The following is a 14,786-nucleotide window of genomic DNA, read 5'->3' on the forward strand; positions in this document are numbered from 1 at the left end:
CTCGTCGCGTGAATTTAGCATGATTGCTCAACTTGCTTCTGTATTCCACATGGCAAAATGTTGTCCTTTCTCTCCTCCACCGCTGGCGCAGCCGAGGACAACCAAGCAACGATCGGATCACACATGCATTGCTGCATTCATGCATGCATGGCGCCAAGCACAGGCATCTCCCTTCACTTGATCGATCGAGCTATAAATACCACACGCTAACACCCCGGGAAAACCATCCCAAAGCACAAGAGCACGCAGTGCAGCACTAGATCAGATCATCACTCCTTGCTCACTATCACACTGTAGTAACCAATCACCAATGGCTCCCAAGCTTTCCCTCTTCCTTGCCGTCAGCCTCCTCTTCGCCGCGGCCGCGCACGGCTGCGCGCCGTACTGCCCCGGCCCGGTCGTCCCGACGCCACCGGTCGTGCCGACGCCGACGCCGACGCCGTCCACCCACAGCCACGGGCGGTGCCCGATCGACGCGCTCAAGCTGAAGGTGTGCGCCAACGTCCTGGGCCTCGTCAAGGTCGGCCTGCCCCAGTACGAGGAGTGCTGCCCGCTGCTGCAGGGGCTCGTGGACCTCGACGCCGCCGTGTGCCTCTGCACCGCGCTCAAGGCCGACGTGCTCGGCGTCCACCTCAACGTGCCCGTCAGCCTCAGCCTCATCCTCAACAAGTGCGGCAAGTATTGCCCATCCGACTTCACTTGCCCCAACTAAAGCTGAGGAGAATGCACGCTTGTACTCAGTCTCGCGCTTCCAAGTTTCCTTCATTGCTTGCAGCGGCGGCCCGTCTGGGCAGTCGCACGATCGAATAAGTTTCAGTTTGTCGCTATAAATTATTTCCCTGCATCTTATATCATTGTCGAGGTCATTTATCCTGCTATGGATTTGTATTTTTTTTTTTTGCGAGGAGTTATGAGTTGTACTTGTATTACCTTTTTGTAATTGTTCATTCGTTTAAGCTGTAAAGCACCGTATTGTCAATAAGAATGCTTGTTACTTAAGTAGTGTTATCAGTTTTGATGCTACCTCAAGAATATATCGCTTCATGCGAGTAGTGCTTAATTGGACCATACGCCATAGCAGATTGAATTTAAATTTGTGAACGATGAACATCTAGTCTTATAATACACACTAGCTACTAAGCAGAATTAATGGTTCCAGCTATCATTATAATAATTTCTGCAATAGTCAATCTGAAGATGATTAGAGTACTGAACATCAATACTTGAACCACGATTAATCCAAAATGTTGACCCGTCTTCTAACGACTGGCGTATCTCAAGGACAACCAAGCGAAGATCGAACTGATCAAATTCTAAACGCATTGATCTCGAAAAATATTACACATGCGTTTCTACATGCAAGGCGGATTCACTTTGTATCTACAGGACACCGATTAAAATTTTATTTTCGAGTAATCTATCATATATAACAGCTCATGTGACATTCTTTAACCTAATAAATAGGGCATTTAGATTCCTAGCAAGCTAATATGAGACACTCAATTATTTTTTTCTGAATCCGCCACCATCTGCATGCATGATCATGCCAAGCACAAAAGGGCTGCATGCATGATCATGTCAAGCACAAAAGGCTTTGGATGTAGTCGGTATCTCTCAAAAAATACGCTCAGTTCGCTGGATGTACAAAAGGGCTTCCTTGCCCTCAACCTCCTCCTTTTTGCCGCCCCCAGCCGATCCGACGCCGCGGGTCGCGCCGGCGCCATCTACCTATGTTCCCAAGCTAGCTGCGCCGGCGCCATCTACCTACGTCCCCAAGCCAGCCGCGCCGGCGCGCGCCATCGACGGCCTACATTCCCAAGCCAGCCGCGCCGGCGCCATCTACCTACGTCTCCAAGCCAGCGGCGCCGGCGCGCGCCATCGACGGCCTACGTCCCCGAGCCAGCCGTGCCGGCCCCCGCCTCCTCCCTGCCGTTACAGCCATGTCGCGGACAGCCTCAGGTGTTGCCTTCCGTGGGCTAACCAGCCCGACTGCTCCGCAACCTGCAGACGAGTGAGGCGATGCTGGGTGGGCAGCCCAGGAGCGTCGTTCGCGCCTGCGCAGGGACCCAACAACAAAGTCGTCCTCGTCGTCAGGCATAATTGCGTGTGGCGTTGGTCTTTGGAAAAGCGAGTAAGCAGCTACGACGCATCGCCATCTTTCTCTGACATGGTATCAAATCCTGAAAACTAAATACATGTGTGATGATTTATTTTTAGTTATAAGAAGAGAGGAACATCCTAATTTTGGTTGGGTTGTATAAAGTTAAACATCTCTTTAAATGATGTGCTTATTATTAGAGAACCTTTACAATACACCATGATACTAAATGGTGGAGAGTATCATTATTGTGATACAACCGTCTATTTTAGTAGGTATTATTGTAATTATCTTGGTACCCTTAGGGGTAATTACGTCATTGACTGACCGGATTTCGGACCTTCGTCACCCATCATCGATCAGCCAACAGAGGGTGGAAACCCTAATAAATGAAATGAACAGAACAAGTGAAAGCTTATCCGAGGAATAAAATAACATTTTGACCTTCCCTAATTAAACATATAATTTACAAGTTTATCATGGTTTTTTTTGTTTCCAATCCTACCCTTATGATACCCATGATACTCTTTAATGATACCCATGATACTGGTGGGCGATAGAGTATCATTGGGTCAATCTAAACCACCGAATGAAAGAAATAGACGGCATGCACTTATTTAGGTGTACCGTAAAAATCTTCTATTATTAAGTCAATAGGGGGACAAGGTGGTTTTATAGAAAGACATTTGGTTAGGAGATACTCTCTCCATGTTCAATACCCTGACCTATATATACTTTATGATGATTCTGATATTTTAGTCGAAGATTGTGCCATGAAAAATAACTAGAGTTTTTTTTTAGAAGATCTTTAAACCTGAGTGAGCAGAAAATTTTTAAGAAGCTTTATGAGAGACTTATTGAAGTGGAGATAAATGGTAATGATGATGAGGTGTAAAACTAGAAATTTTACCACTAGATCCTTATATAGGTTTATCATTTTGGTGGTGGTGTCAGCAAGGGTGTTGGAGTGATCTGGGCTAGTAAATTGTCTTTGAAGATCAAAGTTTTTCTCTGGTAGGCTTTCCATAACAGGTTACAATCCACTGAATCTCTGAAAAAAGGGGTTGGAAAGGAAATGAGAACGGTTATCTTTGTAGGCAGTTGGAAACAACTAATCATATTCTTTTTACATGTCCTTTAGCTCAGTTTGTTTGGTGTTGTTTCGTGGAATGTTTTGATTGGAATTCTCAGCCCAGATCTTTGAAAGATTTTTTGTCTACTTGGATTGGTTTGTTTTTTAAAGGCTAAAAAAAACTAGGTGTATTTTTTTTTTTGCAGGTTTAGCTTGAGCGGTTTGGAGAGCTCGCAATAGAATGACGATAGAAAAGAAATTTCTTTCGCTCCACATTGATGTGGTTTTTTCTGAGATTTCGTATTTGCAGAGATAGAATATTCTACTCACTTTGGAGGACAGGAAGTCTTTGGAGGCAACTCTATCCAAGGTACTTTAATGGATTTCGAAGTTTAAGATGAATTAGTCTCTGGTTTCTGACGTTGTGGAACTCTAAATTATGGTTCCATTTTTATCTTTGCGTGTTGGTTCAGAAGTTTATCTTGTTTTTGAGATGTTAAGGTTCATGGGTGAGCTGGTATGACCCTTAGATATCTGGTTATGATGGTTTCTTGTTAGCTTGTCTCCTCAGCTTTTCATTTTTCTGTTATCGATTGGTCTGTATGGATGTAAAACTCTAGTCTGGCTTTCAATAGAAGCGTTTCTAAAAAAATCACCATCTTTCTCTCGTTCGTATACACGATTGCTTGTGTTGGTTCATAGCCGAATCGATCGGGTTACCAGTTGTCCCCTCGCGCCAAAATTGTGGCGCTATTATTCAATTCTCGATCGGGAAGCTGGAGGTGTGCGCGAACGTGCTGAACCTGCTGAAGCTCAAGATCGGCGTGCCGCACGACGAGCAGTGCTGCCAGCTGCTGCAGGGGCTCGTCGACCTCGACGCCGCCGTCTGCCTCTGCCTCGCCATCAGGGTCAACATCCTCGGCATCGTCCTCAACCTGCCCCTCGACCTCACCCTGCTCCTCAACTACTGCCACATAGACCGCGTCGCCGGCTTCACCTGCATGCCCAATTGATTTGAACGTGTACATGCATGCATGCATGCAACATCCATCTTGCATGCGTGTCCGTATGTCACACATGGATGTTTATGAGGGACCCCTACGTATAAATTTCGATCGCGTCACCAAGCTATGCTCCTGCATGCATGCGAACTCTATGTGTCAAACGGTGCGGCAGCTTGTAACTTGTGTGTACTCTTATACATGCATGTTTACATATGTACTACCATACGAAATAAAATCTTGATTGGTTGTCTATACAAGAGTACTTGTTGTGTTTCAACTTGTAGTTTTGCTCTTTGTTTCTTATAGTTAGATCGATACGATATCTATCTAAGACTATACCAAATTCTAATGGCCAAGAGATTAATCAGATGAAGATACAGTCTATCAACTGTGCGCTGCGCCGCGGCCTGGCATGCCTTGCTTCCAGGCTTGCAGCGACCATGCTGTCTTTCCAAAGCGTGCAGGAGCTTGCGGAGCGCCAACTGCTTGCAACCCTCTTCTATCAACGTCTTACCTCGATTTCATCAGCTTTGGATTTACCTCAAATTGATTCCTTCATGTGTTTTAGTAGCTTTGGATATGCAACAGCATCTTGTACAAGACCATGATTTCGTGGCTTTGGCTTGTGGTGGACGACCTCATTTGCGGCATCTGGCCGGTAGCTGAGGACGGCAAGTGAGGTCAGTGGCGATGGCACCTCTGTAACATATGAATGCTTACATGCAAATGGCATAGAGACGACCGGGTGCCGCGTGAGAGGCGGCCGCGTCGTGAAGAACAGAAAGCAAGAGAGGATGTGCATTCGTCACTTATGTGAGCATGCATGAGGGAGATGTAGCCGAGCAGATAAGACCAAAACAGAAGCAGCAGATGCAATAAGAAAACTAACTAGCAGGAGAGTAAAACATACAAGCAAATGAAGACGATACTACGACTCTACGAGAGGAACCAGAAGTCCAAAACAACTCAAAGACGCTGGAAGAGGCAGAACAAACAAGATGCAGCAAGGATCACCAACAACGGCATCTTCACAGTAGGCAGGATGCCTAGTAGAACACGTTCGTATATTTGTGTGCCAATTGATAGAAATCCCTTGATAATTAACCATGGGTTGATCACATTCAACCAATGGATTAAAGCAAAGTGTCACGTGGAGGCTCGCCTCTTATTAGTAATAGGAAGATAAGATGTGAGATGCTAGGACAGTAAAACTTCCAGGGATTAGTAACTATATACATATTTTACACACGTTGAATCAATCTAGGATATAGCAATCAGAAAAAGTAAAATAATATAGCATAAAAAACGATATTTGCATACACAAAATTCACAACATTATCATGTAATTTTTAAAGGAAGGAGAATGGCGAGAGTACTTGGATAGGAGAATGGAGGAAATCTGTATAAAATTTATAATATGATCATGTAATTTCAAAAGGAAGGAGAATGGCGAGAGTAAGTACTTAGATAAGGGGTGGAGAGAATCGTATCATTCAGAGTTGGTCGTCCATAGCAACATTGTGAGGAGGATTAAGATAGTGACTGATTTGTGAGGGGATAAAAATAATTCTCGTATCGTACTTTGGTGTAAATATAGCGTGACGGATGTGACCTCTATGATAGACGATGGTGGAGCGACGTGCGGGTGGCGGCACATCCTCTCCAAAAAGCCAATGTTGTAGGTGAAGTGTGAGAGGCGGCGCACCCTCTGAAGAGATCTGATGGTAAATGTATGGAAGGTAAATATTGAACGTCTAGATATGCAAGGTAAATAATAAGAGATTTTATGTATTTTAAAATATATGAAAGACAAATATTAGACGTCTAAGTATGAATATTGGATGTCTAGGTATTTAAGGCAAATATGTGAGATTGAATGCATTTTTAAAATATATGAAAAATAAATATTGGATGTTTAGATATAGAAGACAAATAATAAGAGATTGTATGTATTTTTAAGAAAAAATATGGTTCAACTTTGCACGTTGACCTTTGATTAACTCAAATTTATTATAATCCGTATATTTTATAAAGTATAAATTAAAATTATGGCTGCATGGTCGATGTGTCTCATGGGCCTTCTAAATCAAATGGCGGAAGGAGACTACGGACATTAGGCATCTTTTTCCTATTTTCCCCCCTTGAAGAAGATTCAAAATGGAAATAAACCAACAATTTTTTCTCTTACGAAGCGAAATACTGAACTAGAGAAGTTACAGCATGCCCCATGAACGATGCACCGAAGCTACAGCATGTAAGTACATATGCCGGTACATCGATCGTACACCACCGCACGTCCGCATTAAAGCTGCAGGAGTGCCCGCACCGGTCGACAAGGGGATCGGAGCAGTGTGCACCGACGAGCAGCAGCTAGCGAGTCTGTGATCGATGAGCTGCTGCTCCATTCCAACCGCATAGTAGGTACGTACCCCGATCAAGCCGTCAGTTGAAGCGCCGCGGAATTGAAAGCTGGAAGTAACAGCATAGTACGCCACCTTTCCATGTCTGAGTCACCATGGCACCGCCGGAGGCGCAACATTCTAACCACCGTCCGCGTCCCCTTCAATTCCCTCGATCAGCTAGTCGTTCGTCACTGACATCATGCAAGTGGCTAGTTGTTACTTGTGAGGGCTTGTTTAGTTGCGCCGAAACTTTTTAAAGAGTCGTTGTTTATAGAAAATTTATTTTTGAATTGGGTTTTGATGCGGATAAAATGTACTATTTTTATAATACTTCTAGTAACATCATCTTTCAAAACTTATAAAAACTCATTCAAACCAACTTCTGATTTCTAGTAATAATAAAAAATTATTTCCTGAAATAAACGATTTGATTTAGCTTTATGCTTCTAAGTAGTAAAAATTAGTATAAGCTAAATCAAATAGAACCTGTCATTCGATCACTTACATATGGATAATGGATCACAGTATCACACTCACTCTGTTGAGCTAAAGATATGCTTGTAAGCTGTGTAGCACCATCAGATTCCGTTGAGAATCAAAATCCCAATAATTCATTACATGCCATCCTCCCCTATAAATACCTCTGCACAGCAGCTAGCTAACGCATTACACGTACAGTCAGTCATACACAGCTAAACCCCCGGCCTGCTAGCTAATCCATGGCGGCAGCACGCAAAACCGGTACCACGGCCGCGCTTGCCGCCGTTCTGGCGCTAAACCTCCTCCTCCTCCACGCAACCCTCACGGAGGCCTGCAGCTCGTGCTCCAAGCCGCCGCCCGCGCCGGCGCCATGCTCCCCGAGCGGCGGCGGGGGCAAGTGCCCGGTGAACGCGCTGAAGCTGGGCGCGTGCGCGAGCGTGCTGGGCGGGCTGGTGAGCCTCAAGATGGGCCACCAGGGCTCGACGTCTTCGTCTTCGTCCTCGTCAGAGAAGCCGTGCTGCGAGCTCCTCGGCGGGCTGGCCGACCTGGACGCGGCCGTCTGCCTGTGCACGGCGCTGCGGGCCAACGTGCTGGGCGTCGTCCAGCTGAGCGTCCCCGTCGAGCTCAGCGTCCTCGTCAACTACTGCGGCAAGAAGGTCCCGGCCGGCTTCCAGTGCCCTCGCTAGGACCGTCCCCTGCGTGCTTAGTGCACAAGCCCATGCGTGGTTCGTGCACGAGGGCTTGATTTGCTAGGAGTACGAGCTGAACGCAAGAGCGGTTAAGTTGTGTGATTGTGTGTTCTGTGGTCCATTGATTTGTGTCTTGTCTTGTCTGAACGCGGACTACACTACAACCTGATGTCGTGTTGGGTGTTGCTTAGTAAATCTACTTGAGATTGTGATGATGATTAATTAGGTTTCTGGATCCTAAACTTGTTCGGAATAATTCAGTGCATCCATGCATTCTGAGTTATCTGTTCCGGTGACATGGTAACTGCCATACACAAGCGAGATATCACGCATGTATACAGTCACGACTTGGAAAAGCCAAAACTATTCGTGCTACTCTGCTCTCCTGCTTGTTGGCGCGCGGTGCATCACGATTCATCCCGGCTTGCACTTACAGAAACGTTGGCTGACAGGTGAATGATGCAAACAAGGTTCAGAGTGTTGCATAAAGTTACAGCTCACAGGATACCATATATATATGAAAAAAGAAATTCTGACACCAAATCGTCGACAGTCTGCCTTAGCGGTGGAATAGTTGCTCAAAGGCACTGATTGCATTATTGTGAGGCAAAGCCATGCTCGAGAAGATTCAGCAAATCACATTATGGTAGTTGAAAACATCGAAATCACAACAAAAACAACCATGATAAACAAGTTTTTTACTGTTTCTCTTATGATCGGAGAGAAAAAGCTCAATTCATCACAGTGCTCCTTGATCGAGCAGGAGAATAGTCTTCTATGGTCTATCACCAAGTTCCACTCTCAAATTGTCATACGGGTAGACCTTTGGGGTCTGCAATAAACAGTATGACAAAGTTTTGGTTAGCTTGTTCAGCAAAACATGTCAAGACCATGCATCCTTATATCGATTCAAGAAAAAAAGCATGATTTGATTTGAATCTACATTCACAAATCATAGGGCATAGGCATCCTTCTCTGGACATCAGATACGACGTGTCAAGCAACGATGCCATTGCTGAAATCCATTTTGCACAAGGGATTAAATAATCAATGAAACACTTATTAAACCAACAGTAGAGCTAAAATGCTGCCTGAATTACAGTTCATTTTCAGTACTTAATGATTTCCCTACAACCTTGCCACAGTTTATTTTGATTCCTCCAAGCTCATTTTGAAAACTCTTTATGTAGTATACATATCAAAGGCTACAGGTGTTTGCAGACATAATGCACCAGAGGAAACAAGCTTACATAGTTTAGTCATCACATTCATTTACTATTTTAGTGTAGTAATCGAAATGTTGTTTACTTATTTTTTTAACTCTAGACCAACGGTGCACTTTTGTCTCTTCCTGTCTCTTGACTTTGTCAGCTTGTATGCATCCTTTACACCCATTGATTTTCTCGGAGATGCCCAGAGCCCCAGATGCGTTACTGTTTTTTATGTAGCACTAATGTTGCTGATTGAGCCCCACGGCAACACACAGGGACCCAACTAGCATTAATAATTCAGCAGCTAAGCAAGATAAATACTCCAATTTACAGTTTCGCACCAACAGAATATTTTGAATCTTCAATGTATGTTATAGAAGCAGGAAACTGACGAGGTGGGTGCAAAGGTGAGGCCAATAAGCATCTATACTTACTGTTGTCACTGTCTGCTGGCAGATTAAAGAGCTAATCAGTTCTACGAGGAACTTAATCTACGAAAGCAGGCTAAAAAGTATAAACCAACAAATAGCTCTCTATGCAACCCATAGATAAGTATTAAACACTGTTACCGAATTTAGATAACACGTCAATAAGGTCCTTATCATAGTCACCTAGTACGGGGTCGATGCCGCGTTTCCTGACCCCAGGATGCCATTTTGAATCGAGGGTCGGGGTCGAACGGGATCAATGCCCCAAATGCTGCAGGGTCGTCGACTCATATCGCCACGTCAACTCGCACTAGACACGGGTGCGACTCCTATCGGGCACCTCAGAGCCGCGTCGAAGGCAAAATCCGAAGGTTTGAGGAGATAGAGGACCGTGGATGCAAGAGAAGTGTGGGAGATGGAGAAGGGAAGGCAAAGGCGGCCGGCGCATGAGATGAATAGAACCGCAGCCATGGCAGGCAGTGAGCAGGGGCACCTAGATCCACTGAGAGGGCCCTTCAGAAAAACTAAGAGCATCGGAAAGACAAGGAGGACGAGGGCTATCGATTTTGCTAGTCTTTGATGTGTGGTGATGGCCAGCAGCAAGCAATTTAGGGTGGTGGTTGTGCTGTTGCAGAAGCAGAAAGAAGTAACGAGGGTGGCTGCTGGCTGCGTGTGTGGGTAGCTGAGACCTGTACCCGAGGGTTTAGGGCAAGTCATGTGTTGAGGTGGGCTAATGGGCCAGGAAATGATGGCCCAATAATCGATCTCTTCATTTATTCCCTTTCTTCTTCTAATTTAATTTTAAAACCTGTGATCCATCATGGATGTGTGGCTATCTATGTAAAACCATGCCTACCACGCAGGTTATCGACCCCTGTGAATCGGGGTCATCGACCCATGTTACGAACTATCGTTTCGAAGAACAGTACTCCCTTCGACCCATTTTTTGGGCCTCCGCGACCCTCGTTCCTCGACCCCGTTCCTTGACCCTGTCGACCTGTAATTCTGGTGACTATGGTCCTTATGATATGATTAAAGGCTATAAAAGACTGAACTACACATCATGACAGTCCTGAAAAGCTAAGACAAAAACTACATCATTGGAATCAGAATTTGATATGGGTATTGTTTCCATGGAGACATTATAGGTCAGGGATTGAAGGGTACACACAGACCATGGTCAACTCAACTCGAACTAGTACCGAAAAGCATATGGTGGAAAACTTAACTACTACCATAACATATAGATGAATATATTCAATAATCACTATTAGTCAACAAGTAATGGGGTTCAAGCCGCACATTTGGGAGATTACAAATCAAATTATGTTGGAGCTGTTCTCTTTAAAAATAGCAATGCCTCACCAAGACATTAATTCAAGGGTTCACTATAGCCATAGGGTTGAATGCCTCTAAGATTTTTAACATGTAATATGCTACTGCTGGAAATATCCTCCCATCCAAGAACATTTCAAGGTGACAATTAAGACTTTAAGAGTACATCAACTTGCTAAACAGTGGGACGCAAATAAAACTTGTGAGTTATAACTGTTTGATTGATTGCATTTAGGTGTGAAAATATCAACAAAAAGCACAACTATTGATTTTGCTAAAATAAGAAGCCGCCAGACCACCATTGATGAATCAACTACAAATATTTATCACATGGATCAAGTTTTGCTCATACTGAGATCTGTTATCTCAATTCCAGTAAACCATCTTCCAGTTTTAGTGATTTCCTTGATTCTACAACTGCCAGCCAAGAATGTAAATCACAGCATCCTCCATATGGACCCAACATACGTATCATCTTAAAGCACTATATCATTTTTTTGACAGAAATTTGGAGTAAAAATATCTTCTAGTAACTTCAGAACAACCCTAAGGCAAGTTTCTAACTTATCATAGTCCAAACATAGCTACTGTACCAGGACTGATTTCTACAGCACATTCAACCCTGGAAGACCGAAATGCAATCAGAGGAACAGCAGTTAACAATGGGCACTCACATATGGGATCTTGGAGGCCTTGTCATTCACAGCGGCGGCCATGCCAAGAGCAACGAAGAACCCCAGCCCTCCGCACAGCCACGCCAGCGCCTCGTACTAGCCACCACCAAACAAACAAACAATCAACCAAAGCAAGTCAAAATCAAACCAAATTCAGACGTCCCAGATACAGCGCGGCGTAACGGATGTGGCACAGGCGGGCGGATCGGGTCAGGTTCATACTACCTTGCCGATGTGCGGGGCGAGGCGGTCGATGCAGGGCTCCGGAAAGGGCGTGCCGTTGTCCCACACCAGCTCGTCGTTCACTGGGACCTTCGACACCCCCCCAAAAAATCCCAGATCGAACCGATTAGAGACGGAGTAGCGTGGGAGGAGGAGGAGGAGCCTTAGGTTGGGTTGGATTTGGATTTGGATTCGGGGTGCGGGGGGCTTACGGGCTTGTCGGGGACGATGTGGCGGCCGACGGGGAGACCCATGCCGGCGCGTTGACGGAGCGCAGAGACCGCAGCGCGTGCGCCCCCGCCTCCGAGGATGCGGGACCCCGCCGCGCTTAGCCTCCCAGCCATTTCCACCTCTCTCTCTCTCTCTCTCTCTCTCTCTCTCTCTCTCTGCGCGTCTGCGCGTGTGGTCGTCTGGTGCGGTTGTGCGGCTCGTCGGCGGCGGCGGCAGAGATGGAAGGAAGTGGAGTGGGCTTTTGCTCGGGCGTCGGATTTTGGGCCCAATAAATACGGCTGGTAAAGAGCCTATTTTTCGGCCTGGTGGTAATTATTAATGGGCTAAAAATGGCATGATATTTCGGATGGGCTTTGCGTTGTGGGAGCAATTTACTCCGTTCCGTTCCACACGATACGACCGCGAAATGATCCTCACGGCCCTGACCAAAATCTCTCTACGCCTGAGATCGTGCGTCAGCTCGATTGGCAAGGTCTCTCGCATGCGACCGGGCCGGCTTGTGTTTAAGCCTCACTATGCCGTCTGGATTAAATCCTAAGCGCAGTCACTCTAGAGATCTGATCCTAGCAGGTTGTGGATACATACGTGTGTTTAGTGGTTCTGTCCTTTTTCCGCATCTAGGGTTTAGAGTACTCCAATCTATCTATAGAATATGTAAGGGACGTGTTGATAACCGAAATTAGCATATTATGAAGAATTTCAGTTTTGTAAATTTTCTAGTTGACAAGTGAAGAGTACTTACGATCAGTGTGCAGTAACTTCGACCAGATGAACACTAGCTACGACCAGTACGTAATAACCTTGATCGGATGAACAATAACTTCGACCCATGAACAGTATCTATGACCGGGAATAGCTCCTGCGACCAGTGAACTGTGAAGGCCGAACTGTAATAAAGAATACTCTGGTAGATATATAGGAGTTCACGTGGTTAACTAGGAAAGATATATTAGTTATGGAAAGTTTGGAGATCGGAAAGCAAGCTGAATCATATCTATAAGTCATGTTCAGTTTGAATTAGGAGTTCTGATATTGTACGGCTAAGATCTGCCACCCTTTAAATATGAGAGGGTCATGATCGATTGAGAATAATCAACCAATTGATCAAATAAATCTACTTTATATTTCATCTTTTGCATAGTTTCTATAGTCTTATTCTCCTTTTCAATCTACATTGCTACTTGTTCTTGATCCCAACGACCAAGGACACGCTGCCAACCATCCGCGCTCTAACGGGGTCCCTTACAAGCGTAGATGGGGTCCCTCACAAGCGTGGATGACGACGAAGGTCCAACGGCGTAGTGCCACAATAGGGTATCCTGGGTGCTACTCGCCGGATATTGCACACGAGATGCTCAGTGCTTGATGTGACATCGTTTCGCATCAACACACTTTTTGGCGACTTCGCTGGGGAAAAAACTTCCAGCTACCTTTTAGCCGAATTTTAAAACTTTAGTCATGAGGAACAGAGCCGAAGTTGACCCTGACAACGTCATTGTGGCTGCTATCGAGGAGCTAGATGATGAGGCACAACAAGAATATGAAAGACGCAAGATGGAATTCGATAGGACGTTCGCTTCGCGCTACCAAAAGACGAGGCAGGGCATCGTCTGGAAGGGAGGAGATTTCACGCCTATCTATACCAAGCCCGAGGTAATTCCCACTGTGAGTAACACACCTCCTTCTAAAGAGAAAGTTGCTTTGATGATTGATTAGCAAGTAGTTGTTGTTATGAGTAACAAGTTTGATGCATTAGTTAAAAGTTTTAATCAATCACTCAGTGGCCGTTTAGAGTCTATGGTTTTTGAGATGCAAAATATTAAGGATACACTAAAACGGCCTTTATCACATGATGCTAGTGGTTTAACTTCTAATAATAATGGTAGAATTCAGTAAGGTCTGTTTGATTTATTGGTAAAACTTATACCACATATACCTACACAACAAAGTATGCCGATGGAATAAATTTATAGACGAACTAATATTGTAGGTTCGGCTAATGCTGTGACACCACCGCCTACTTCACTAGATGCCACTAAACCGAAGGTCACACCATTTGTTTTTCCATTATCAAACACTACATCTAGTATAATTAACTCGGTTCCATATGTAGCTAACAGTAACAGCCGAGTTAATAAAATTTCAGCAAACATGCTGGTAGCTCAATATAATACTGTTGCATATGGTACACCACCTATACCTCTACAATGCTTTGGTATCCCTTATGGTCCATTGCCGGAAGCTTGTTTCAAAGTGCCTCCACAAAGTACTCAATATACGCAGCCCGTTGTGCCGCATTCTCATGATACATCATCACATTCTTTTAGGCAACAACAACAAACTAATGTGATTCCTATTCGGCCCCCGACCGAGCAACCTCTAGAACACAAAAATATTAGAGAGCAAATGGATAGTATTTTAAATGAACACTTTGGGGTAGAACTTAAGGGTAGAGCACGTGTCTAAAAAAACAATACCCTAATTTCTATGATAATACTCAGTATCTTAGAGGGATAGATTGCCTGAGTTTATTAAGTTTACTAGGGATGATGGTAGAACTATTCTAGAACATATCGCTCAATTCATCTTACAGTGTGGTGAAGCTAGTGCTAGTGATATGTTAAAACTGAGATTGTTTCATCATTGTCTGGCCCTGCATTTATCTGGTTTACTTCTTTTGCACCTAATTCTATTTATACGTGGCCCCAATTAAAGCAGAAATTTCATGAGTATTTTTATACTAGAGACACTGAGCTTAGATTGTCATATTTAATATCGGTTAAACAAAAACACAATAAGTCCGTCGCTGAATACATTCAAAGGTTTAGATATACAAGAAACCAATGTTTTAATTTGACGATTTCTGATAGATATTTGGCCGACTTAGCTTATTCTGGTTTACTTTCTCATTTAAAGGAAAAGCTAGAGAATCACAATTTC

The 14,786-nt window shown here is 44.5% G+C and overlaps 4 protein-coding genes across 4 annotated transcripts; 3 read left to right on the forward strand and 1 right to left on the reverse strand.

Annotated features, from left to right (window-relative positions):
- The first annotated feature begins 213 nt into the window (after window positions 1-213).
- On the forward strand, window positions 214-999 carry LOC133907472 (cortical cell-delineating protein-like). The gene has a single exon (XM_062349526.1). The coding sequence runs from the start codon at window positions 311-313 to the stop codon at window positions 710-712; it is 402 nt and encodes a 133-aa protein (XP_062205510.1). The 5' UTR covers window positions 214-310; the 3' UTR covers window positions 713-999.
- Window positions 1,000-3,675: 2,676 nt separating this feature from the next.
- Window positions 3,676-4,183, forward strand: LOC133907989 (pEARLI1-like lipid transfer protein 1). Its single transcript, XM_062350130.1, has 2 exons — window positions 3,676-3,679; window positions 3,873-4,183. The coding sequence occupies exons 1-2, from the start codon at window positions 3,676-3,678 to the stop codon at window positions 4,181-4,183; spliced, it is 315 nt and encodes a 104-aa protein (XP_062206114.1).
- A 3,071-nt stretch (window positions 4,184-7,254) lies between these two features.
- On the forward strand, window positions 7,255-8,001 carry LOC133907571 (putative lipid-binding protein AIR1). Its single transcript, XM_062349638.1, has one exon. It carries the CDS (start codon window positions 7,296-7,298, stop codon window positions 7,740-7,742), a length of 447 nt encoding a protein of 148 aa, XP_062205622.1. The 5' UTR covers window positions 7,255-7,295; the 3' UTR covers window positions 7,743-8,001.
- Window positions 8,002-8,316: 315 nt separating this feature from the next.
- On the reverse strand, window positions 8,317-12,056 carry LOC133907572 (NADH dehydrogenase [ubiquinone] 1 beta subcomplex subunit 8, mitochondrial). Its single transcript, XM_062349639.1, has 4 exons — window positions 11,828-12,056; window positions 11,619-11,705; window positions 11,394-11,489; window positions 8,317-8,577 (listed from the first exon to the last, which is right to left on the reverse strand). The coding sequence occupies exons 1-4, from the start codon at window positions 11,957-11,959 to the stop codon at window positions 8,521-8,523; spliced, it is 372 nt and encodes a 123-aa protein (XP_062205623.1). The 5' UTR covers window positions 11,960-12,056; the 3' UTR covers window positions 8,317-8,520.
- Between the last annotated feature and the right edge of the window lie 2,730 nt (window positions 12,057-14,786).

Source organism: Phragmites australis, chromosome 24 (assembly GCF_958298935.1).
Source record: "Phragmites australis chromosome 24, lpPhrAust1.1, whole genome shotgun sequence".
Lineage (NCBI taxonomy): Eukaryota > Viridiplantae > Streptophyta > Magnoliopsida > Poales > Poaceae > Phragmites > Phragmites australis.